The sequence below is a fragment of the Mirounga leonina genome, unplaced genomic scaffold, assembly GCF_011800145.1.
Source record: "Mirounga leonina isolate KUSES-001 unplaced genomic scaffold, KU_Mleo_1.0 Mir_91, whole genome shotgun sequence".
NCBI classification, from domain to species: Eukaryota; Metazoa; Chordata; class Mammalia; order Carnivora; family Phocidae; genus Mirounga; species Mirounga leonina.
Genome location: NW_023270839.1, coordinates 40,004,564 through 40,030,919, shown reverse-complemented (window position 1 = coordinate 40,030,919; position 26,356 = coordinate 40,004,564). Strand labels below are relative to the sequence as shown.

The 26,356-nt window shown below is 44.9% G+C and overlaps 2 protein-coding genes across 7 annotated transcripts in view; one reads left to right on the top strand and one right to left on the bottom strand.

Moving 5' to 3' along the window:
• Positions 1 to 18,195, bottom strand: part of SLC24A1 (solute carrier family 24 member 1) — a 39,500-nt gene extending 21,305 nt beyond the window's left edge. The window contains exons 1-2 of the mRNA XM_034994074.1: positions 17,891 to 18,195; positions 5,337 to 7,371 (exon numbers count right to left, since the gene is read on the bottom strand). Of these exons, the coding sequence (XP_034849965.1) occupies positions 5,337 to 7,241 (1,905 nt within the window). The 5' untranslated portion in view covers positions 7,242 to 7,371; positions 17,891 to 18,195. The remainder of the gene's footprint in view (positions 1 to 5,336; positions 7,372 to 17,890) is intronic.
• Positions 18,196 to 18,991: 796 nt separating this feature from the next.
• Positions 18,992 to 26,356, top strand: part of INTS14 (integrator complex subunit 14) — a 30,945-nt gene continuing 23,580 nt past the window's right edge. For 2 of the 6 annotated variants that reach the window (XM_034994629.1, XM_034994634.1), the window contains exons 1-3: positions 19,115 to 19,365; positions 23,410 to 23,693; positions 25,448 to 25,555. In XM_034994629.1, the coding sequence (XP_034850520.1) occupies positions 23,472 to 23,693; positions 25,448 to 25,555 (330 nt within the window). In that variant the 5' untranslated portion in view covers positions 19,115 to 19,365; positions 23,410 to 23,471. Of the gene's footprint in view, positions 19,076 to 19,114; positions 19,366 to 19,418; positions 19,505 to 23,409; positions 23,694 to 25,447; positions 25,556 to 26,356 lie in introns of those variants that run through there. The other 4 variants (XM_034994631.1, XM_034994632.1, XM_034994630.1 and 1 more) reach the window with 4 other exon arrangements.

The following is a 26,356-nucleotide window of genomic DNA, read 5'->3' as shown; positions in this document are numbered from 1 at the left end:
AGAAAGAAAGAAAGAAAGAAAGAAAGAAAGAAAGAAAGAAAGAAAGAAAGAAAGAAAGGAAGAAAAGAAAAAGGTGGGAACCCCTCAGCCCAGGCTAGGAGGGGCTCTTTGGGAGCTTAGTGGATTCCCTGCAGCCTAGCATGAGTGGGGTCCACAGATGCTGGAGAGGCCTTCCTGTTCACAGGGCTTCCTGTCCACAGCCCTGCTGAATACAGGCCACTGATAGAAGCCCTTGGAATAAATGTCAACCCTGACTAGAAAGGGGAGGACTGGCCCCCTTAGGAGGCACCTGGTTTGTCTGCTTGGAGGGTCATGTTGGTTGGTTTAATTAAAAAAAACCTTGCCAGGGAAAAACAAAACAAAAAACAGCCCCCAGTGCATTTGAGGAAAGAATGGCAGACTTTTCTCCAGAGTTTCACATTCTGAAGTATTCTTGAGGGCATGATGTGGACAGGGACCCAAAAGGATCCAAAATAGGCTTGTTCCCCTCCCCCCTTGGATCCCTTTTTACCACTGGTGCCCCTCTGACCATATTGCCAATCAGCATCTCATGCAGATGGCTGGTCTTTCTAGCTAAGCTGGGAGCTCTCTCTATAAAGAAAGGCCTATGGTGCTTCAACCACAGATAGATAAAGCTTTTTAAGCCAGGCCAGTGCATCAGCTTTGCTGTTTGTTGGCTTTCTGTGATTATGCATGGTCAAGGCAAGTCAGATATTTATCATTTGGGGCTAGAATAAATACACTGAGAGGTGTATAGTTTATATTCAGGTATACTTTATACACAGGTATAAAGTTTCAGAGCAAGTCAACAATAGGGGTCATAGGAGGCATCCCAAACCAATACATGCCAGTTTGACCAATGTCATCTAAAATAGCTTAGCTTTGATTTTTTTTCAGCCAGTGTCAAAAGAGAGACTCTAAAATTGTTACTATGTGTCCATGTCTGATGCTACACCATTTTATTTTTTCTAGAAATGCTCTTAAGTGAATTCTGATTAGAATCATTCCCTCCCCCCCTAAAAAAACCTTTATCCCAATTCTAGGTTGTCAGAGCAGAATAAAAAGTAAAGTGAAAGGCCCTCCAGCTCAGAAACTCTACAGATATCAGTCGGGTAAATATTCAGGAAGAAAATGAATCGTTCTCTGCTGCTCTCATCCCCAAGTTGTTCAGCTGGAACACCTACAAGGATGTTGTACTTGGGAAAACAGCATGTGGCCGCTCCTGTCTGTTGGTGTATTGTCTGTGGCGGCTTTCATGCTACAACAACAGAGCTGGGTTGTGACAGAGACTGCATGGCCTGCAAAGCCTGAACTATTCACTGTCTGGCCCTTTACCATAGAAGTTTGCCAACCCCTACGTGAGATCATCATCCCACTCACTTTATAGATAAGCAATCTAAGGTAGGAAAGCAAAGTGACTTCGTAGCACTTTGTATAGGGTTCGTTCTATTGCAGTTACTCTTGTCTGTGCCTGTCCTTTCTACTGGAAGGGACACAATCTTTTCCCCACACTGTTTTTCATTTAAGCACTTACTGATAGGGGCGCCTGGGTGGCTCAGTTGTTAAGCAACTGCCTTCGGCTCAGGTCATGGTCCCAGGGTCCTGGGATCGAGTCCCATATCGGGCTCTCTCCTCTGTGGGAAGCCTGCTTCTCCCTCTCCCACTCCCCCTTGCTTGTGTTCCCTCTCTCACTGTGTCTCTCTCTGTCAAATAAATAAATAAAATCTTAAAAAAAAAAAAAAAACAAAACAAAGCACTTACTGATAAAGGTTTGTTGAATTGCACTGACTTGCCCAGAGCAACAGGGGCAGTTTGCAGTGGAGCCTGGGTTAAAACCCAGATATACAGTTTCACGCGCCAATGGTGAGAACCACCAACAAGCTATGGAACTGGATGAGTTAATGATCCTCTCTGAGCCTCAGTTTCCTCATCTGCAAAATGGAGGTTATAATCCATCCTTGTAGGGCTTTTGTGAGAAATTGTTGAGATCAGATATGTATGGAATAGGCCCTCCATAAGTAAGGATTCCCTCCCCACTCCTTTCTCTCTCTACACTGGAGCCCCTGAACTGTTAGGGTTTCCTGAGGAAACTGAACCCCATACTTGTGCACCTCCTGCTAGAGACGAGAGCCCGTGCTCACCTCTTTGGGAGATACAAAGAGTGTTTCCCCATGCAGTGGCAATGATGAGCCTGATGCTGTAGCTACCCCTCCACACCTCACCCCAGGCTGGCAACAGAGGAAGGGAGAGGCCCAGATGTCTTTCCTGTTCCTGTTTCTCTCCAGAGGGAGCTGGCTCACACTGCCCTCCATCTCTCTTCCTGCTGCTTAGACTTCTCGAGCACCTGTGGCTCTGACCTCGCCTCCCCAGCCTCCCTCCCTGGTTCCTATCACTCTGTCTGGTTATGCCCCACTTCTCTCTGACTTCTTCACTTCGGAGCATGGCTGATTGAATAAGCCGCTTCCTAGGCCCCCTGCTTTCCTGGGGTGATGCTCAAAGAGGGAAACCATTAGTCAAGGAGAGGTGTGAGTCAGTACATCAACAGGAGTGAGAGAGTAAGGCACGTTTATTTTCATGTTAAAGTGAAACAGTTTACAGGGGTGAGGACACACTCTTGCATAAACTGCAAAAATGAATGCCAACACAGTTTACTAGATCAACAATTGGATTTCCAGAGAATTGTTTCATGAATTCAAAACTGAATGGCTTGCTCTCAGTCTATCAGTGAAGTGCAGGACAATCTATCTCCCTCTGACCAGATCATAGATAGTGGCCAGGAAACACAGACATAAAGATACAAGCAAAAACAGTTCTCTCTCTCTCTCTCTCTCCATCTCTCCCTCTCTCCCTCTCTCTCTCTCTCTCTCTCTCTCTCTGGCTTTTAGACACCGGAGGTGAAATCCAAATCCAGATATTTTAAAAACCATTTCAAAATAGCCACAGTTCTTATTATTTGGACTAATTTTTAGTGAGGAGTTGTTAATGCTGGAAAGTACTAACTATAGGGTTTTTATTTTATTTTATTTTATTTTATTAAAGATTTTATTTATTTATTTGTGAGAGAGAGAGAGCATGCACAAGCAGGGGGAGTGGCAGGCAGAGACAGAAGCAGGCTCCCCACTGATCAGATAGCCCGATGCAGGGCTCAATCCCAGGACCCAGGGACCATGACCTGAGCCAAAGGCAGACGCTTAACCAACTGAGCCACCCCGGTGTCCCTCAAAGATTTTATTTTTAAGCAATCTCTACACCAAATGTGGGGCTCAAACTGACAACCCCAAGATCAAGAGTCGCATGCTCCACTGACTGAGCCAGCCAGGCACCCTTAGATTTTTAATTTTAAATAAATACAGATTGACTTTCAAGTATAGCCAGTAATTCAACCTGTTCCGTTTTTTGTTTTTTTTTTTTCAATAACGCTGTTAAATAAAATTCATATTGGATTTGTTTCAGCAAATAAGAACAGAATTGTGATCGGCACCACTCTCACTGGTTGGCCAAGAGCTGCTACTAATGCCCTAGAAGAGTCTCTTAAGTAGGTTACAAATTCTCCTTTGAAATCATGATTATGCTTCACTTGTTTCACAAGCTCTGCTTTGATGGTCTAGTCCTCGCAAAATGGAAAATTCAGAATTTGTAGAGTTTAAATAAAAACAGAATCACTGATAATGACCGGGAGGCAAGTCAGAGGCATTTTGAAAATTGCTGGCCTGATGTACACGAAGGCATTAGATGCACTTCTCAGAGGAGAGTGCCAGGCTTCATGGCCACCCTCAGCAAGGCCCTGAGGACTTCATCTGGGGGGAGGCCCTTGTCTCTTCATATTAAATGATGTAATGCTCTGAGCCTCCCTTTCTTTTTGAAGTTTCTGGCTCCAAGGAGCTGACAGGAAATAGCACTGAATGGGGAGTTCGGATACTGGGTTCCCATTCTGGTTCTGATACCTGCTGGTTATATAACCTTGCGTAGGACATTTCTTCTTTGGCGGCCATCTGCAAATATGGCAGGTGGAGCTCAGTTGACCAAACCAGACAAATAACCACTGTGTAGGGCCAGCTAGAACGAAACTCGCTTGGATGATGATCGTTAAACAGGGCCTTTTGGTGACTAGTTGGACTCTGTCATTTCTGCCAGAGAAGGGAAGGGAGGGACCCGTCCAAGGTCACACTGTTAGTTAGAGGCAGAATCACATTAGAACCCAGATTTCCTGACTCCTACTTCTGTGCTCCGGCCAAAATACCACATCATCTCAAAAATCCTAAAGGAAGTACATTTCATCTCTCTTGCATCATATATCTCCCAGACACGCTGCTGAATTTGGTCTCCATCCTGCCCACTCATCAAAACCGCTCTGGATTAAGTAGCTAAGTCCTTCCATTCTTTGCATGCAAAATTCTGCCCACACCAGTGGCTTCTCTGAGACATGAAAGAGGCAGGCTGAGAGCCAACCTTTGCCCGAACCCACCCTTTAGGAGCAGGAAAGAAACAGGGTCTGTGTTCCCTAGGGTACCTCACTTTGGAGTCAAGGAACGAAAACTTTGAGATGAATTTTCAGAGATCACTTCCCCACTTTAATCTTATCTTGCAGGTTATTGAGCCATGCAATGAACTTAGAAGGAAGGTCCCTCACAGGGGCACAGATATTCTTAAAAAAGAATTCTGGAGCTAAGAGAAAGCCTCAGGGCTGGAGTTCTGGTATCTGGCCTCCACTCGACAAGAGAGAGGGCCCTGCACCCAAGGCTAGCTTGTCAGTGGATGAGTGGAGCTCTCATCTCCAATATATCAAAAACAAAACAAAAACAAAAACAGAAAACTTCCACCTTGTCAGACCCCATCCAAGCCACTAACTCCAAATCTGGAATGTGAACAAACAGGATTAAATGAGAGAGAAGGTGCTAGATGAACCCTAAACACCATGCACATGGAAGAGATTATCATTTTTCCCTGCCTGATAACTCCTTGGATATTCTCCAAAGCCCAGCTCAAATGTCACTTCCAAACACCCAGTCAGACGAACCCAAGTTCAAATCTTAGCTCCACTGCCTATTTGCTGTGTGACCTTGAACAGTGCTTTAAATTCATTAGGCCTCCGTTTCTTCCCCTGCCAATGGTGGATCGTAATAATAACCATCAGATGATTGGGAGCTGAGCCAAGGTCACTCTTGCCAAGCACCTGGCAAAGAATAGGGCTTTAAATGTTGAATGAATAGCAAAGGGAAGCAGAGCACCCATCTCTTGAGGCCTGACCCAGCAATTTCTACTCTACAGTCACTGGTCTCTCCCCTCATCTTTTTACCCCAAAGGGGCTACAGAAATTTGAGCCAGGCTGTCCTTACCTTGCTGAGGTCCCCTAGGGCCATGACCTTGGCCACTGGCCTCCTGCTGAGCTGCTCCTTCACCCAGACCTCGAGCTGCTTATTCCACTTCATGGTGAACACATATAAAGCATAGGCCAGCAGTAACAGCAGGCTTTCCCACCAGGTAATGAGGCTGTCCAGGAAGAAGAGAATGAGCATTATCAGGTCAAGGATGTAGAAAGAGACATCACGGAATAAGGGCCACCATGTGAGATTGAGGATCTCCCGGGAGAAGAGGGCACAGGTGCCGATGACAAAGAGGATGTTGAACACAGCAGAGCCCACGATGGTACCAATGCCCACGTTGCTGTGAGAGATGAAGACACCAATGAGGGAGGTGAAGAGCTCAGGGGCAGAGCCTCCAGCAGCCATGAAGGTGGCACCTGCCACATCATCTGAGATCTGCAGTTTATCTGTGATGACACCCAGGGCTGGGACAAAGTACTCGTCACACACGATGGCCAAGGCCACAAACACGTACATCATGCCAAAGATGTGCAGGACCACCCAGCCCTGTCGCCTCTCCTCTATGCTGAACAAGTCTGGGGGGTACTCTGCCTTGGAGTGAAGGTCTGGCCACCCAGGAGGCAGCGCTGAGGGATTGGAACTGGGTGCCTCTGGGATCATAGCTGTTGTCAGGCTGGGGGAGGGAGCAGGGGGCACCGCTGGGGCTGGCTCCACAACCACACAGTGACGGACCTGGATGGTTGGATTTGCCCTGACCTTGGAGGGTGATGAGGGCCTGGGTGCCATGGAAGATTTCTTTGCCAGCCCCCGGAAGGTGGCGGAGGATATTCCACTGGTCGACACGCTGGTTCCAGATAAGGGATTACTAACACTCCAGGTAGCGGTAGAGGCTTTGGTTTCTGTTGGGCCACTGCCTGTCGTGGTGGTGCGTATTGTCACTCGCCCCTCCGAGATGGCCGTGGTGTGCTCCAGGCCCACTCCCAGGGGCGCCGTCAGCTTGTTCTTTCCCACTAGCCCCCGGGGCTTGGTCCATCTGTTATTATCCACTCTTCTGGGGGTAGTCAGGGTGTTCTCTTCCGTCATACTCCTTGGAGAAGTCAAGATGCTTGTTTCCATGTCATTTATCAGGGGAGTTGGCGTTTTATTAATTAGTCCCTTGAGAGTAGTTGGGGTGGTTTCCTCTACTATTCTCTTAGAGGGGTTGGTCTCCAATATTTTGGTGGTTGCCATAGTTTCACTGTCTTTCACTGTTGTTCTGGGGGTGATCCCATGGCTCTCTGTCATTGTCATGAGTGTGGATGGGGCATAAGTGCTTACTAGTCTACCAAGTGGAGATGGGGTATATTTCATCACCTTTCTCCCAGCCTGAGTTGGGTGATAGCTCTGCACTTCTACCCTGGGTGATGTTGTTGGGGTATGATTCTTTACTGTTGGCCTTTTTGAAGTTGGGGTGTAGTGATTCAGTACTCTACTGGGTGTGATTGTGGTGTCTTCCTTCGTTCTTTCTGCGTCTGCAGCTGTTAGGCTGTAGTTATTCTTGGGCATTGTTGGAGTGATGTTGGCTGTCCTTCTGGGTGGATTGGGGGTATTCTCCATTGTTATGCCACGTGTTGCCTCATCCTTGCCCACTGTAGTTTGGGGCACCCGTGTGTCACCCATCATTTCAGAGCTAGCTCTTGGAGGGTCACTGCTCACCATCATCATATCGTTGTTAGGGAGGTCACGGCTGGCCAGTTTTACAGGGTGTTGGGAGGAGACTGCTGCCCACAATGAGGGGAGGCCCCGGGGGCTCCTCAGGTGCTGGTAGGCAGAACCGATGATCAACATTCCCAACAGGAAGAAGAGTCGACTCCAAAGAAGCCGCTTTGGCCAGAGTAACCGCCTCTTCCGTGTTCCCATTCTGATCAACTTCCCCATGATGGCCAGTTATGCCTGGTTACAGAAGACCTCTCATTCTGTCCATGGAAAGATGGGGTCTGTTCTGGGATTCAGGTTGGTGATCAGTGAAGATTTCTCCATGAAGCCCAGCCAGGGGGTATCCACAAACCTGAGGGAGGGTAAAAAAAAAAAAAAAAAAAAAAGAGGTTATTTGCCCCTAAGAGGAGAGCTGGGAGCCATCAAACCATCACCTAGAAAAGAGTGATGACAATTCATATAGAGGCCTTTGTGCTAGGAAGCAGTTGTTTCTGCTGGAACAAAACTACCCCTACTGCCTGTTCCAGAGAAAAATGCCCGCTCTTAGGAAAAAGCATTAGAGGTCCTCTGTGCTGCGTAGGCTGTTGGCATGCCTGGGTCTACCTCACCCTCTTTGGGATCCCTGTGAGAGGTCTGCCAGCACCCCTCAGGTCCAAGCCTGAGTTGCTGGGAGCCAGTCATCCACAGTTGGTGCCCCAGGCCACAGATCTCACCTTGTCAAAGGCAGGAGGAAGATAAGGAGACAAGATTTTAAGCTTTAGACAAAAATAGGCAGCGGAAGAAGGCAGTGCTAGAAACATCAAGACTCCGTGTGGGTGTTTTTTGGTTTTTTGGTTTTGGACCCATTTAAAACATTCCACGGTATCACCCAGAGAGGACAAAGCTAATGTCATGATGCTTCCCAGACAGTGTGGTGTGGTGGGAAGAACATGGGGAATGGAGTCAAGGCCTGGATTTCCAGCCCTGCTGCTTTCCAGCTGTGCCACCCTGGACAGGCGAACCTCATTGCCTCATCTGTGAAATAAACGTGTTAACATATGGGTTGATTATGCAAAGATGATCCTTGGAAGGACATCCGGAGAAGGGAAACAGAGATCGGGGTCTGAGGAAGACTTACTTTTCAGTAAATCCTGATTTCAGTTTAACTGTTTAACCTTTTTATCCTGTGCCGTTTCATGATATTTTAAATTTAAATTTATTTTAATAGAAATAACAATAGGGGGCGCCCGGGTGGCTGTTGGTTAAGTGGTTGCCTTCAGCTCAGGTCATGATCCCGGGGTCCTGGAATCAAGTCCCACATTGGGCTCCCTGTTCAGCGGGAAACCTGCTTCTCCCTCTCCCTCTGCCTGCCGCTCTGCCTACTTGTGCTCTCTATCTCTCTGTCAAATAAAGAAATACAATCTTTAAAAAAAAAAAAAAGAAAGAACAATAGTAACAACACATACCTATGTCACAGGAATGTTGAGAGAGTAAAAACACATAAGGTCTATGAAAAGCATTGTACAGAATCAAGTGCTACATAAGGGTTAATTTTATATAAAATTTTAATTTTATAGTTTTATATAAAGGTTTAATTTTATATTCTTCAGGAGGGGAAGAAGAACATGAAGGGCTCTGAAAAAATCCTCAATTTATAAAGAAGGGCACTGAGGTCCAGCCCAAGTAAATATTTATTAAATCTCTAGTGTCTGCAGATTATTATAAAACAATAACTAGAAATGGTTGGTTTTGCATTTAAAGGAATATATTAGAAGTGAGATGAGTGACTCATGGAGTCTCAGGTCATTAAAGGTAGGAGGACTTACAGACACTAGTTAGCGTAACTCCCCATTTGGGACCTGAAGAAGCTGAGATCCAGAGAGGAGCTGGACTTGCTCAACCTGACACAGCTTGTGAGTGGCTGCGCAGGTGAGCCTTCTAATGCCCCAATCTTCCCAGCAGGCCACACTAATTAGAGACGCAAATGCATTTGTCTTTTTTTTTTTTTTTTTTTTTAAGATTTTATTTATTTGAGAGAGAGAGCGCGCGCACATGAGAGAGGGGAGGGTCAGAGGGAGAAGCAGACTCCCTGCTGAGCAGGGAGCCCGATGTGGGACTCGATCCCAGGACTCCAGGATCATGACCTGAGCCGAAGGCAGTCGCTTAACCAACTGAGCCACTCAGGCGTCCCCAAATGCATTTGTCTTAAAGCAAAAAAGGAACAAGCAAAAGGAGAAGTACAGAATAAGTACATTTCCTTCTCTGTCCTTGATTTCTGTAACCGTCTTCCCAGTGGCCCTGTCCCTTGCCATAAACTCAACTCCGCAGCAAGCTGCTTGACTCTCCTAAAGAAACTTGGGAGGGTCTCTTTCTTTCTGTGTTGTCTAACGGAGCTGAGCCGGCACCCCAGCTGACCCCTCCTACCTAATCACATCATTTACCTTCACACCTGGACATCTGAGTGTCTTCTTAGTTCTGGAAACTTGTCAGAATCCAGGGTCTCAAAGAGTGAGTCTGAAGCTGGACAGCAGGAAACACCCCATTCTCCTGTACCCAGCTCCCCTGTGGAATCCTAATTCAAGGCAGGTCGGGTGTGAAGGGCATCTCAGGGGAAGAATATCCGATCCCTGCTAATACCTGCCTCTAAGAAGCTTATCAGGGCATTGTACAAGTTCTGGGTCCCAGTGCCTCTGCCAGGGTGGGCCTTCCACTGGGGAAACAGATGGGCTCTCCGTGGTCCCCTGCAGTCAACAAGGAAACTGGGGAAACTTCTCAAACTTGGTTCTAAGCTCTAGGAAGGAGAGATGGTGCAGGGTTACCATGCTTAGGGGGAGGAAAGATCTGGAAAGATTCAGAAGGCACTCTGAGGGAACCAAGAGAAAGTGTCTGGGGCTTAAGAGATCAGAAGACCTCAGTTAACACCAGGCTCTGTTTGCTACTGTGTGATTCTAAATGTAATCTAAGTGTCCATGTGGAGATAGTAATACCAGTCCTGCCTCTTTGTAGGGCTGATGTGAGAATCAAAATTAAAAATGAGGGAATATCTGCTCGGTATCACTGTGAACCTAAAACTGCTCTAAGAAATAAAGTTTATTTTAAAAGATGAGGGAATGTGGGGAAAATACTTTAAACTTTGAAGCATTTGGCACGCGAAAAATATTTTATTAGGCCTAAGGGAAATCCTTGGTAGGGAGGACACAGATCTCCCAAGAGCAAGAGGGGACATCCCAGGATACCCAAGGAATTATGCAGCCAACTCAGGGCTGGAGGTGTTGAAATGAGGGTGGGGTAAGGCAATGGGAACTTATGACCCTACCCATTGACGTGGAAGCCATTTTATTTATTTATTTATTTTTTTTTAAGATTTTATTTATTTATTTGAGACAGAGAGAATGAGAGAGAGAGAGCACATGAGAGGGGGGAGGGCCAGAGGCAGAAGCAGGCTCCCTGCCGAGCAGGGAGCCCGTGGAAGCCATTTTAATCATCTAGCTCTGCGTGATCCTTACTGACTGCTCCTTTCTCCCCTCCCTGTTTCCCCCAGGGACACAGATCACATGCAGTTTTGATTGTTCTCCTCTGAAATAGCAGGTAATCCCCCACAGCTTCACCCCTGCCCTACTTTATCCAGAGTGGCCTATAAGGGTAAGAAGGTGTCCAGGTCCCCCTGCTGAGGTACACAGGGGTGTCCACCCCTTATGGAAGCAGGGAGAGAAGAGCTGACCTCTGCTAGTCACCACATCCTTGCCTTGCCAGATCTAGTCACTTCCCGTCTCAGTGACCCAGCTGTCTAACAGCCTCAACCTGGCCCAGAAAGATGGAAAGAAGAAGGGTACCTGAGTGGTTCAGTTGGTGAAGCATCTGATTCTTGAACTTGGGGTCAGGAGTTCAAGACTCACATTGGGCTATAAAAAAAAAAAAAAAAAGATGGAAAAAGGAACCCAATTCACAAGGAAGAATTATGAGAGATCTTTTTATTTTCCTAGAATAATTCCTCTATTTTTTACAATGCTATTTGTGCCATACAGGAAATTCGGGGGAGAAGCAAATTCCCAGAAAAGGCATTCCTTTTCTCGTATACTTATAACTGTTGCCAAGGAGTTCTTTCTAGTGTCTAACCTAAATCTCACCTGCGGGGGTTGAGCCTGGTTCCCCCTGTCTTGTTCTCAGGGGACTGGGGCACACTTTGAAATTCACCAGGCTGTAGACAGGTCTGCTGCTCAACCAAGAGCAGAAGCATCGCCCGGACTGGCAGGGTGAGTTCGGGCAAGTTATTTCACTTCTCAGTGGCTGTAAATCTCTCCTGTGGTGGGTAATCACCCTACCTGCTTGGTAGGCTCGTTGTGAAGATAAAGTAAATTAATATGTAAAACATACCAACACGGTCTGGTACTGTTGTTATTCTACTTATGGAGACCACAGACCGCTAGGGGGCAACAGGTCCCCAAGCATTCCATTGTGACAGCACCGTCCTATGTACTTATTCGTGTGATCACCTGACTTGTGTCTGCATCTCTTAGTAGCAAGTGAGCTCCATAGAGGACAAGGACCTTGCCTGTGTATTCAACACTGAATCCCCAGTGTCTGGCACCCAGTAAATACCTTTGTGGATGAAATGAAAAGGGACATCCCAGTGAGGAGACGGTCAGAGATGGGGTGCCTGAGCTACACACTGGGGTGAGAAAGGGGGAGGAAATGCCCACTCACAGAGGTTCATGGCCATTCAGAAACAAAGTGCTGGAGAAAGACCAGTACCAACAGGAGGGAAAGATGATCTCCTTTGTTCCACCAATTTGTCTCATTTTATACTCTCCATCGAACAGGGTGGCAGGGCAAGTGGGGCAGTTTTGGCTCTGACCCTCCCAGTAATATCAGGGTCTGAGGAAGGCAGGGTTTAGAGGCTACGCAGGTCAGCAGGGAGGCCTTTCCTTCCCCTCCGCAGCTCAAGGCCTTTCCCATGGTTCTATTAGAACAGGAGAAAGAAGGAATGAGATTTTTTTGCCTAATGGCAAAGGGTTTGTGGCTGAGGCTGGTTTATTTCTGGGCCCACATCAGGAGTTGAGATGTTGACCTTATAGTTGCAGAGTGGAAAGTAGACAAGATTTGGCAGGGGTTGCAAAATCAAATGCCTTCAGGACCTGGGTGAATAAAATTAAGTTAAATTAGCTCTATTCAAAGTCAGTAGAAGACTAACGAGGGCTGCGTCTGGACAGAGAAAGAATGACCCATCAGTAGTCATTCCAATGTAAAACAATTTAAAAATATTAAAAGGTAGACAAAATGTGCTGAATTAGACGCACGGGTACTACTTTGCAACATCTAATAAAGTAATAAGCCTGACCAGGAGCAAGTCTCCTAAGGTCTCTCAAAGTCTGGTTCCTCATTTATACAACCAGAAAAGCAGGGCTTCTATGTGGGGGAGATGGAAGCGGTACAGTGAGAACCTGTGGAAAAGCATTTGGATCTGTCAGGCACGGAACTGCCACAGCCCAAGGCTTTTTGTTGATATTGTTTTAATTGTTTATGTTATATTGTTTATAGGATACTTCTTTTTTTTTTTTAAAGGATGAATTTTTTTTTTTTAAAGATTTTATTTATTTATTTGAGAGAGAGAGAATGAGAGAGAGCGAGTACATGAGAGGGGGGAGGGTCAGAGGGAGAAGCAGACTCCCTGCCGAGCAGGGAGCCCGATGCGGGACTCGATCCCGGGACTCCAGGATCATGACCTGAGCCGAAGGCAGTCGCTTAACCAACTGAGCCACCCAGGTGCCCCAGTTGTGATTTTTTTTTTAAGATTTTATTTATTTATTTGTGAGAGAGAGAATGAGAGAGAGCACATGAGAGGGGGGAGGGTCAGAGGGAGAAGCAGGCTCCCCGCTGAGCAGGGAGCCCGATGCGGGACTCGATCCAGGGACTCCAGGATCATGACCTGAGCCGAAGGCAGTCGCTTAACCAACTGAGCCACCCAGGCGCCCTATAGGATACTTCTTAAAAAGATTGATTTTAGAGAGACAGCACCAGTTGGGGGAGGGGCAGAGGGACAGAAGTTGACTCCCCACTGAGGGTGGAGCCCAAGGCCGTAGATCTCGGGCCCCGAGATCATGACCTGAGCCAAAATCAAGAGTTGGATGCTGAACCGACTGAGCCACCCACACTGCCCTATAGGGTGCTGCGTACACTGCTGTCATTGGTGGGAGTAAGCAAAATAAGCCCCCAAACATCCCACAACACTTCATCTCTCTAAGCCAGTGCAGGAGCCATACCTGAGGCAGGGAGCTGCAGGGGGGGGGGGGTGACACTTCAGGTCAGTAGCGGTTCAGAGTCAGGGTTTTGGCCTTCTTAGTCAGGTGCCCATCCGGAGGGGCCTGGGGCCTGGAAGAGCGGTCAAAGAGGCCCTATCAGAGGGCTTCAGTGCGGCCACACAGGAATCCACACAGTACCAGTAAAGATAACAACTCCCCACTAAGTGAATGAGAAACAGCACACCAGGTAAAACTCGCTGTGTCGATCTCATTTTACAAAGGAATACCAACTGAAGCAACAGATTTCTTTTTTTTCTCATCACTTGACAAAGACTAAAAAACGTAATATCCTGTGCTGACGAAGATACTGTGAGTTATCAATCTGGTACGGGAGCACAAGAGAGCTTGTTAAGCTGCAAGTCAGGTCATGTCCCTCCTCTCCTCCAAACTTTCCAGCACTTTCCCACTCCAGTCAGAGGAAAAGCCTCCACCATATCTACAAGGCCTATTCCGACATTGCTTGTAAGAGCGAAAATTGCAATCTATCTAAATGTCAATGGAGGGGCACTTGGGTGATGCAGTGGGTTAAGCCTCTGACTCTTGATCTCAGCTCAGGTTTTGATCTCAGGGTCATGTGTTCAAGTTCTGCCTTGAACTAAAAAAAAAATAAATGTCAGTGGAAAACTGGTACATAAATGGTGTCATAACTTTCCAGTAATCAATTATATAGCAGTTCAAAGCAATGAAGATGATGCCCAAGGTATATTAATATACTAGTAATAATAAAAACAAGATATAAAGGAGGCCCAAACCACCAAGGTTTTTATACACCTTGCAGCCTCCTATTCTTCTAATACTCCCTGATTTTAGTGTCAGCCTCATCCCAGGTCTCACTTCCATCCAAAGGGGACAGTGTTCCTCCTCTCCAACCCTCCACCTCCAGCTCAGGCTCAGTCTTTGGCCCAGGCTTCGAGTGTGGGCCTCTCTTGGAGGGAATGAGTGGGGAGGATAAAGGGTGGAGTCCCACTCCCACATGCCAACTCCCTATTTAGGCCACTGCATTGTCTACACACGCACACACACACAAGCACGCTGGCATGCCCACTCACTTCGAGTAGAGTCCTTTGGGGAGGAGGAGACTTAAAGCCAGTTTGTGGTGTGGGGAAGTAAGAGTTAAAACCATTTAACCCCCAGGAAGGTGAGGAGTGGTGATTCTCCCATTCCCTACCTTTCCCCCTTTCCAACGCCCCCAACCCAGCCCCACGCACATACACCCCACCCCACTTTTGGGTAATTATGCTCTGGGGGGCTCCTTCCAACCCACAGACTCTTGATTTCACTCAGGTCACAATCTCAGGGTTGTGAGATAGAGCCCAGGGTCCAGCTCCACACTCAGCGGGAAGTCTGCCTGAGATTCTGTCTCTCCCTCTGCTTCTGCCCCTCCCCCTATACATGTGTTCTCTCTAAAATAATAAAGAAATCTAAGGCAGGAAGGCAGGAGAAAGAAAAAAAGAAAAGGAAAGAAAGAAAGAAAGAAAGGAGAAAGAAAGAAAGAAAGAAAAACTAGTTTTGTTTTGCTTTATCTGCTTTTTCACTGAAAGATGCTAGGGTGAGGGGTGAGCCTGGGAAGATAGATGTAGGCCCAGATCATGAGGAACCTTTAAAAATTTAGAGTTTGTAATGCTTTTTTTTTTTTTTAAGATTTTATTTATTTACTTGACAGAGAGAGACAGAGCAAGAGAGGGAACGCAAGCAGGAGGAGTGGGAGAGGGAGAAGCAGGCTTCCCATGGAGCAGGGAGCCCGACGCGGGGCTCGATCCCAGTTCTCTGGGATCATTCATGACCTGAGCCGAAGGCTGACGCTTAACAAGTGAGTCACAGGCGCCCCTGTAATGCTTTTCAAAGAAGAGGGTGTCCTAAATAAAGAAGTTCAGTTCTGGGGCGCCTGGGTGGCTCAGTTGGTTAAGCGGCTGCCTTTGGCTCAGATCATGATCTCAGGATCCTGGGATTGAGCCCCACATCGGGCTCCTTGCTTGGCAGAGAGCCTGCTTCTCCCTCTCCCTCTGTCTGCCACTCTGCCTACTTGTGCTCTCTCTCTCTCTGTTAAATAAATAAATAAAAACCTTAAAAAAAAAAAAAAGTTCAGTTCTACTTTCTTAGACAAATGTAATATCAAATTTTCTCTTCTTTCCCCTTTGACTTTTTTTTTTTTTTCAAATAATCTCTTAACTTCCTTCCTATCTTCTTTTCACAAATGCATACCCAGTGTTACATGCCAGACCCTTGGGAACCATTGGTGGGTAAGCCTCACCCCTATTTATAGAGCAGAGATGAAATGAATTGGAATTGGAATTGTATAAAATCCCTACTTTGCTCAGTGAGTCTTTCTATTATTTTAGAATAGAGAGAAGCTTTGTGATTTTCTCAAATGCTGTGGACAGACTGAGGAGGATCGAGAGCAATTAAAAGAGAGGGGGGGTCACAGTTTCTTCATCAAATACACTGCAAGGGGAAAAAGACATGGAGGGAGAACTTAGGGATGACAAGATACTTCAGAGACTGCAATGTCTGGATCTTACTTGGTTCCTGACTCAAACAATCAAAGTAAAAAAAAGTAAAATTTAGGGACCCCTGGGTGGCTCAGTCAGTTAAATGTCCAAATCTTGGTTTCGGCTCAGGTCAAGAACTCAGGGTCATGGGATCCAGCTCCACAGCGGGCTCCACACTCCACATGGAGTCTGCTTGAGATCCTCTCCCTCTGCCCTGCCCCCCCTCATGCTCACACTCTCTTTCTCTCTCTGAAAAAAAATAAATTTTTAATTTAAAAAATTTTTAAATTTTTTTAAAAAGTAAAATTTTTAATATTTTATAGTCCCCTGGATATTTGAAAACTGGGTATTTAATGATGTTAGGGACTTACTGTTAATTATTTTAAATTTGATAATGGTATTGTATTATTGGTTTTTTGTTTTAATTTTTTTTAAGTCCCTCACTGTCAAGAGAATGCAAAGACAAGACACAGACTGGAAGAAAATACTTGCAAAACACATATCCGATAAATGAATGTTATCCAAAATATACATACAAACAACACTTAAAACTCAAAAGTAAAAAAAAAGAACTCATTCTGATTTTAAAATGTGCAAAAGATTTGAACAGAACAGACCCTTCACCAAAGAAGATATACAGATGGAAAGTAAGCACATGAAAATATGTTCAACATCATATGTCATTAGGGAATTGCAAATTAAAACAACAGTGAGACACCACCACCCACCTATCAGAATAGCCAAAATCAAGAACACTGACAACATCAATGTTCCTGAGGAGCAGCAGGAACTCTCATTTATTGCTGCTGGGAATGCAAAATGGTACGGTCACTTCAAAAGACAACTTTTTCACAAAAGTTTAGTTTTTCACAAAACTAAAAGGTTCTTACCATATGACCCAGCAATCTCTTTCCTTGGTATTTATTCAAATGAATTGAAAACATATGTCCACACGAAACCTGCACAATGGTGTTTCTAGCAGCCTTATTCATAATTGCCAAAACTTGGAAGCAACCAAGATGTCCTTCGGCAAACGGAGGTGCATCCAGACAGTGGAATATTTATTATTTAGCACTAAAAAGAAATGAGCTATTAAGCCATAAACAAACATGACAAAAACTGAAATGGGTATTACTAAGCAAAAGAAGCCAATCTGAAAAGGCTACATACTATATGATTCCAACTCTATAACATTCAGGGAAAGGCAAAACTATGGAGAAAATAAAAAGATTAGTGGTCGCTGGGAGTCAGGGGAGAGGGAGGGATAAAAGGGCAGAACACAGAGGATTTTTAGAGCAGTGAAAATATTCTGAATGATCGACAAGTGTGGCTATCTGAACCCCCCCTCTGAGCCCCAGTACTTAGCACCTATGAGTGGCTTAGAATTCTGTCACTAACCTTTACTTTGCCAGACTAGAAACCAAACCACTCTGCCTTTCAAAGCCTCTGTTGACAGTGGTCCACTGTTTCAAAGCAAAAATAAATAAATAAATAAATAAATAAATAATGAAAGGATGATAGATTATGCAAAGGAAGTTGTTCATTGATTCTCTTTAATGTATGTGTGGAAACATGCAAATGAGGTTCTCTGGAGTGAGAAAAAGAAATTCATTAGCCAGCTATGCCTTGAAAAACATCTCCTGCAAGAATTTCTAACTCTGTGCTGATGTTCTCTGATTTTATATTCACTGCACAACCTTCTGATTTTTCATGGGATTCTACTAAGAATTTACAAATAAAAACAAAAGACTTAACCAGTTGCCCTAAGTGACTCAGTCCCCTTGGTAGTTACCTTTTCCCGTTCAATTTTAGTAAATCGCTCTTTTGCTTCCCTAATCTCCTGAAAGCCCTTATTCAGAACAAGTTTACCAAAATCTGATCACCCATCAGCAAACTAATAAACTTAAGCTTTAGGACTGGGGAAGGTAGGGAATCAGTCCATGGAGCCGAGCTGGAACTACCAGGAGAACTGCGACCCTTTGCCGAGTCATCACTTTAGGGGTAACTAGACAACTCCCCTGCCCACACATTCTTGGCCACATCCCTCCCACTAGGGAAAGAGTTAGAAACTGTAACCAGATCATCAAGAAGCAGCCTTACTTACCTAGATCCCATTATGCTCAAGCATCGTAAGGGTTTGAGAGAGTGAGCCTAGCCACGTTGGGGAAAGGAGTCCTGAAGCAAAAAGGACAGTCTGTAGGTCCCTGGGCCCTGATGCTGGCAGACATTCCCAGGGACTGACGCTCTTCTTCAGCCACCTTGGATTTAAGGAGGAGATGGGAAAGAACTACAACAATTGGAACCTGCACTCTCCCGCAGAACAAGCTGTGAAAAGTCAGACAGACTAGGTTGTTCCGTTCAAAGCACACTCCCTCCTTAACCCACCCCCTACCTCCCTCCATCCCACCAACTAAAGGAAAAAGAGGCAGACGCCTTTTTCTACTCTCACTTGTTATCTACGTGGTACAACATGATTCTTTGAACCACAACTACCCAGGCCTGCATGGTTAGAAAACTACGTCTTGCCCCCTCAGGAACCTGGCCGGGGCGCCAGGTGGCCAGAGGCGAGGCGGGAGGGCCCATTGCGTCCCAGGCAAGTGGGAGTGCAGGTCCTTCAGCAAGGCACCTCGCACTGCAGGGAGAACCAAGGAACCTTCCCTCAGAGAAGGGGTGGCGGGGAAGAAAGGGAGCCTCGCGCAGAGGAGACCCAGAGGGGAAGTCTTGACTTGTCGCCCAAGAAAAATATACGGTGCGCTTAGCATGAGCACTCCCCAGGCAGGAAGTGTAGTTAAAGAAGAGTTTGGAGAAGATTCTGCCACCTGGTTCGGAGGGGGCTCAAGAGTGCGGACAGAGAGGGGCACGTGTCAGTGAGCGTGAGGCGCGTGCGCCAAGGGGCGCAGGTGAGTGAGGAGGCTGGGGTGCGAAGGGCTCACAGAGGTCTCTCTTCAGAGAGGAGGAGGTGGGCAGAGGGAAAGAGGGAAGAGCCCGAAAAGGGAGAGAGAGGGAGGGAGGAAGAGAAGGAAGGGGAGACAGAGGCCGGGCTCCGCAAGGTTGGGGATGTCGGAGCAGAGGTCAACGCGGACCCAGGGCTGCGGAGGGACGCCGAGGAGGGCGCGCCCCCTAGCGGCCCAGCCGCGCCATTGCCCTGCCGCTCAGGCCTGAAAGCCCCGCCCCCGTCCCGTGCGCACTTTGGCGCCGGCTTCCCTTGTGTCGCGCGGCCCCGTCGTTCCGGCCGTGGTGCGCGGGCGGGAAGTTTACGCGGACGGACCGTGCCGGCGATGGGCGCGGGGTGAGTGGGGTTGGCCGGGGGCCTCGGGCAGCCCTTCGTCGCTTGTTGGAGCTGCAGGGGAAGGGGTCAGGGGTGGGGAACGACGCGGAGCCGGCGCCCGGCCTTCCCGCCGCCCCGCGCCGTCTGTGCGCCGCCAGGTCCGGGCCCTGCTCCCGGCCTCCCCTCGCTCTGAAGCTCGGGGTCGTGGGCCCCGCGTGAGCGCCGCGCTTTCGGCCCCTGCGCGGGCCCTCTTCGCTCCCTGTTCCCATAAGACTTCCAGATCTCAGTTTTTGTTTCGGACTGATTTTAAGGTAAAAATCCACCCCCCAGTTGCGATTCAAATGCAGGAGTGCTGTATGTCCAGGCTGGCGGTTTCGAGATGAAGCTGTACCAGAGGACTCAGGAGGCTGTCCTCAGGGCAAGGGAGGTCAGGCTGGCAGAAACCTAAGGGTAGGTAAGGACCCTAACGTGAATGGCCGGGCCGCCAGAAACCCTAGGCATTCGGGTGGAATCGTGCTCCGAGAGCGAAACTGCTGGGAAGACATTCTTTACGACTGAGCTAATTGTCACCTGCAGGGAAGAATTGTAAACGTGTACTTAGGTGACTTAGTATTAAGGCCAGGACAGGTGGCTGGGTTCCATTCTCAGGAGCAGACTGTTGTTGAGAAAGATGGCACGTAATTGTCTTAAGCATTATATGTAAACGGTACTTTAAATAGTACTTATGGGAAAAGGGGGAGAATTAGCCCAAGTGAGAGATACTTCATGTTCTCAAAAAATTGCTGGACTGTGGTGGGCACGGATTTTTTTTTTTTTTTTTTAATCCGGCCTAGAGTGCTTGAGTAAATCATCCTTCAGGAACATGCAGATTCCTCTTTTAATTCTGTACTTACAACTGAAGTAATGGTTTCCCATGATTTTACCACTGTTACGAGGGTGGATGGACACAAATGCATCAGCCAGCTCTAGAGGTGTTTGCAGAGAAGGCGAGACTGCCAGCCATGGGCACCCATTCACAGCGGATTTCAGGGGCCAGAAATGCTTTCTTGTACGAGATCTAAATCTGTGTATACTCTTTCCCAGTCTCCTTGAAAAGTTGAGGAAGTACTTCCCATGATCCCCAACTTTTTTTTTTTAGAGGGAGAGAGAGCCAGTGCATGCAGTGGGGAGAGGCAGAGGGAGAGAACTCAGGAGGCACTCATCAGGGCTAGGGAAGTCAGGCTGCCGGAAACCTAAGGGTAGGTAAGGACCCAACATGAATGGGTGGGCCCCTAGAAATTTGAATGGAATCCCGCTCAGAGAGTGAAACTGCTGAGAATGGTATGCAGGCTCCATGCATGGAGCCTCCTGCAGGGCTGTCTCACAACCCTGAGATCGTGACCTGAGGCAAAATCAATAGTTCTCCCCCCCACCCCCAACCTACGGAGCCACCCAGGTGCTCCTCCTCAGCTTTCTTTTCTTTTTTTTTCTTAAAGATTTGTTTATTAGAGCGCGGGTGTGCACACACATGCACATGGGGGGCAAGAGGGAGAGGGAGTCTTAAGCAGACTCTACTGAGCATGAAGCCCAATGTGGGGCTTGATCTCACGACCCCAGAACACAAACTGAGCCAAAACCAAGAGTCTGAGGCTTAACCGACTGCACCACCCAGGTGTCCCTTCCTATGCAGAAATGGGAGTACCATGTGAGCTGGATAAACTCTATATGTGGGCAGAGACATAGGAGTTCCTAGTTATCTGCTTGAATGAGGAGGAGAGAAGGAAATGTGTTTCTGGTGTCCAGAGTTAAAATTCATCCTGTGTTTTGCCAAAGAATTAATGTTCTGTCTGGTGACTAGGGGTAGTTAATTAGTCATTATCAAATATTTGTCAAGCACATACCCTGTGCCAGTTACTGTGATAGGTTCTGGGGAGACATTGCTGGGCACAATCTGACACAGTCCCTGCCCTTAGTGAGCTTATGGTCTCATGTAGTATAGTTGGACCAATATTATACAGGGCCTCACTTCTTGAACAGCACAGCTAAGACCCAGAAAGAAAATAAAAAAGACTGAGAAGATGAAGTAGTACCAAGCTGATACACTTAAGCCCATACATTTGACACTAGAAGAAACCCACAGGCTCTGAGAACCTGTTGAGTTTGACTTTGGACACAGTTTTAACAAGCTCGGTTACCTGGCTTTCTAGCCCATAGTAGCCAAGAAGAAGCAAATTAGAAAGAGGGAGGATGATGATAGGGAATTACTGAGTTAAGTAGGATGCAAGCCGATGGGCTAAAAATTAATCATAAAAAGGAGGCACCAAAACAGAGCACAACAGCCTGGATCCCTTGAATACAAGGCATTGTTTCTGTGTATATTCTACATAATCCCTGTTTTATGGGACCTTAATGGTAATTATGTAGAAAAGGGTTAAAGGGGAAACAGAGTTAGCAAATTAAACTGGATTTTTTTTTTTGTTCTAGACCTTTTCTAGTCTCTATTAATGCCTGAACTCATTTTCTCGGAGCATCTCTCCAGAACAGTGTTCTGCAGCACACAATGCTGGTGTGAAAACAAAACAAAACAAAACAAAAAAACCCATGAGAGTAACAAGGTGCTAGGCAGTATTGGTGTTTAGAGTGGTGATACCAGGTCATCATAAGAGTAGATTATGTTTCGCACGGTGTTTAATGAGGCAGAAAAGAGGGATACACATTTTAATTTTGTCTATCAAAATGGCTAAACATTTTAGAATTTTAAAGAGTCTGGAAAAGTAATTTATATCCCTCATTTAATCTTTATTGATGTTAGATACATGAGGCATTACTGTATTTGAAATGTATCTCAGGCCACTATGTGGTAAAAGGGCTTTTCCTACTTTACTTGAGTCCCTGACCTTGGTTTATAACCTTGCTTCCATGAACCATTATGTTCTGAGTTCCCAACAGCCTATTTACAAATGGAATTTTAGAATATCATACATTTGCAGTTGGATACTTCACTGAAACAAGTAGTCTGGCCACTGTTAGGTGTTTTTGAAGTTCCAAAGAAGAAATTAGCAAGCATTTAATTTCTAACCAGTTTTCTCCATCCAGAGTCTTCCCTAATTGTATATATGCAATATGAGTTTTATGAAGGTGTAATTAGTATATACATACAATGCTGTGATCTCCTTTTCTCAGTTACTGGCACTTTATAAATATATTTCTCATATTTACATACGTGTCTTTTATTTATAGCTGTTATATCAATAGACCGTAGTTTGCTTATTAACAAAGTAGCAGCAAGCTGTGTCCCCATGAGCAGGTCTGTGTATCTGAACTTTTTTCTTTATTTTTAAGAACAGAAATGTTTTCTTCATGCAAATTCTCAATCCATAATTTTAAAGAACTCTGTTTTCTCCATTCTGCATATTGACTTTTTAAAAAAGGATTTTATTTATTTATTTATTTTGAGAGAGAGAGCCTGAGCTGGGGGAGGGACAGAGGGAGAGGATCTCAAGCCGACTCTGTGCTAAGCATGGAGCCCGATGTGGGGCTAGATCCCAGGATCCTGAGATCATGACCTGAGCCAAAACCAAGTCAGACGCTTAACCAACTGAGCCACCCAGGCGCCCCTCTGCATATGGAGTTTTATACACAATTTCATGAGATAACGTCAGCTGTCCTACATACTGTTTAATTTTATTCTTTTCCCTCACAATGAAAGCATTGTTGCCCAATTTACGTACAGTATTACCAAGGCTAGCAGTAGTTTACTGCTTTTGTCATGCATAATGATTTCTAGTTTTGTCTAATTTGGGTTATGACTCTACTAGCCCTTTCATTTTTACATTTTACATTCATTTTAATAATAAAAAAGGGCACCAAGCAACAAGATAATTAAATAAACACACAACTACTGCTGTATTGATTAAGAGAGTGATAGTGCCCAAAAAGAATGGATTGCTTGTCAAAAAGCACCGTCACAGGAGGGCACAGCATTGTATGTATATACTAATTACACCTTCATAAAACTCATATTGCATATATACAATTAGGGAAGACTCTGGATGGACAAAACTGGTTAGAAATTAAATATGACAGCTAGAAATGTTCGTTCATAAGTTGTTGGAGAGGTGATGTAGGAATGTTTGTTATATTAAGCTGTATAAACTTTGAAATTATGAAAGTCAAGAGTTACCTGAATTTAATATCTTTTTAAATAGAAATACGTGGTCCTTGGAGCATGTGGGTGGTTGCTTGCTTCCCTCCTTCTGAATTCTCTGCAGTTTTGCCTTTACTTCAACTTAAATGAGGTTTGCCTTCACGGGTGGGGAAATAAACGTTTTTCTCTCTGTAACATGTAAAGACCTAATCATATTTATTTTCTACAGCATTTCTCTCTTTCTAGCTGTCTTTTTGCGCTCTGATTGGGAACATTGGGATCATTTTCATCATGCCAACAGTGGTGGTAATGGACGTATCCCTTTCCATGACCCGACCTGTGTCGATCGAGGGGTCTGAGGAGTATCAGCGTAAGCACCTAGCAGCCCATGGTTTGACGATGCTGTTTGAGCACATGGCCACAAATTACAAGCTTGAGTTTACAGCCCTGGTGGTTTTTTCATCACTCTGGGAGCTGATGGTTCCCTTCACAAGAGATTACAACACCCTTCAGGTACAAAAAGGAATGAGTTATTGTATGTACAGGGCCCAGATTTTTAGGAAGGAAAACAGTGTTATCATATCGCACTGAATATTTAGAACTTGGACTTTTTTTTTTTTTTTTTAAGATTTATCCATTTATTTGGCGGAGGAGGGGAGGAGCAGAGGGAGAGAGAAAGTCAAAGCAGACTTCTTGCTGAGCACTGAGCCCAGTGATCTCACAACCCTGAGATCACGACCTGAGCCAAAACCAAGAGTCAGATGGTCAGCCGACTGTGCCACCCCAGTGCCCAGTAGAACTTGAACTTATTTAATGTTAAGTCTGTGGGTATAATATCTGAGTATAGCTATAAAACAAAGTTTCACAACCAGTAGGCCTTATACCTTTGGTAGAGCTTTGAGTTCAAGCTCTGAGTTGTTACCTTATTTTATTCTCTCGGTTTTCTGGAATTTTCTGTGGAAAGGAGAGCATGTAAGGATGTAGTTCCGTATTCCCTAAAATTCAAGGTCTTTAAGTTCAATACTTTATTCTTTTCTATTTTCTTATAAAACTTGAGATGAAAAACAGCCCTTCCTTACCAAAACCTTTATTCTAGAGTAATTCAAAATTATATTTCCTCTCCAATAAATAGCCTTTGATTGATTTACAGATGCTAAGAAATTATAATTTTTAAACCTCAGTTGATAGGTATTAGTTCAAAAGGTGTTATCTGTGATATGCCAGAGAATTTACTTCCTGACAACATCTCTAAATCAATATTTCCAGCACTACCTCGTAATAGTAAGTGTGGAATTAAAACAGTTTAATACTTGCTGGGCAGGTTAGAGATCCTGGATCAGTGTAGTTTGATTTTTTAAATGTACATAATAAAATTTTGTTAAATCATTTCTTTTACTGTCTCACCTTTTTTTTTCTGCTACAAGCTTTTTTTAAAAATTGCACTGGATTTCTTTTTTTTTTTTTTAAAGATTTTATTTATTTATTCATGACAGACACAGAGAGAGAGAGAGAGAGAGAGGCAGAGGGAGAAGCAGGCTCCCCGCAGAGCAGGGAGCCCGATGCGGGACTCGATCCCGGGACTCCAGGATCATGACCTGAGCCGAAGGCAGACGCTTAACCGACTGAGCCACCCAGGCGCCCTGCACTGGATTTCTTGTAAATGAATAGTAAACTAAGGATTTTGGATGTTCAGCAGTTCTGAAATTGAGAGAATTGCTATCTGAGTCATTCAGAGTAGTGGTTAAGACCAGGTATCCTGGAGTCCGATTGACGGAGGTTAAATCTAGATTCTGACACCTCCAGGCCTGTGACCTGGGAAAGTTACTTCATCATTCTGTACCTTTGTTTCCTTGTTTTAAAAATAGTTTAATAATCTATACCTTACAGAGTGTTCTCAACTAAATTCATGTTAATTGCCTAGGTTGGTGTTTAGAATATAGTTAATACTCAATAATTTTTGTCTTTTTTTTTTTTTTTATGTGTTTAAAAGTCCTTCATTTTAGTTACTTTCTTCAGGGTTCCCTTACAAAGCTAGGAACTTGGTGGACCATTCACTCTCACTTGATAAGAGAATGGAATAAAGGATGCTCCGAATTGTCCTTTGTGGTTGAGGAAGCTGGTTTTACCATTTTTCTTTGAGAAAATATGCTTTTGGGCTCTCAGAAGCACAATGTCCCCTGTGTAACATTCATGCTTTGAACAGTTTATGTTGTTTTCTAATAACAACAGTAAAAAATAATGAGCAATTTTATCTTTTATTCAATCAGGAAGCACTAAGTAATATGGATGATTATGATAAAACCTGCTTAGAATCTGCATTAGTTGGTGTTTGCAATATTGTTCAGCAAGAATGGGGTGGTGCGATTCCTTGCCAGGTAATGATCAATTCCTTTTCATTGCCCTAAGTTAAAACCATTAACCACTGAGGTGATTTGATTTTCTTTAGGCTCTGACACAGCACGCATTGTAATTTCTATAAACTACATTATACATTATTGGTATCTTTTTAAAAGAAAGCACTAAGTCAACACTAATATGCTCAGAAAACAGCACAATTATGCCTTAAGGAAAGCATTCTCTTAGCAAATTGGCTTATTGCAAACTAATATTGTTTGTATAAAACACGAAGGGCTCATAGTAGAATTTTAGAACACTCCCTGGAAGGGGTAATTATAATTTTGAGTGATAGAATTATAAACATCAGTATATGATAGTCTGTCTTCATTATCTTAATGTAGCATTTATTTAGCAAACATTTAACCATCTCAACTGAGTTTTCTAAAAAGTGATGCGTATGAATGTCATATATTCTGTTGCCCTTTACTTTGGGTCCACAATAGGTCCACATTAGCAAATAAGAACAGAGTATTAGAATAAAAAGAGAATTGGAAGTTTACTATAAGCAGGCATACCTTGGAGATATTGTAGGTTCGGTTCAGACTATCAGAATAAAGCTAACATTGCATAAAGTGAGTCAGTTGAAGTTTTTGGTTTCCCAGTACGTAAAAAATTGTTTACACTATACTGTAGTCTAGTAAGTGTATGATAGCATTATGTGTAAAAGAAAATGTCCGTGCCTTAATTAAAAAATACTTTATTGCTAAAATGCTAACCAACATCTGAACTTTCAGCAAGTCATAATCACTGGTCACAGAGCCCCATAACAAAGATGATAA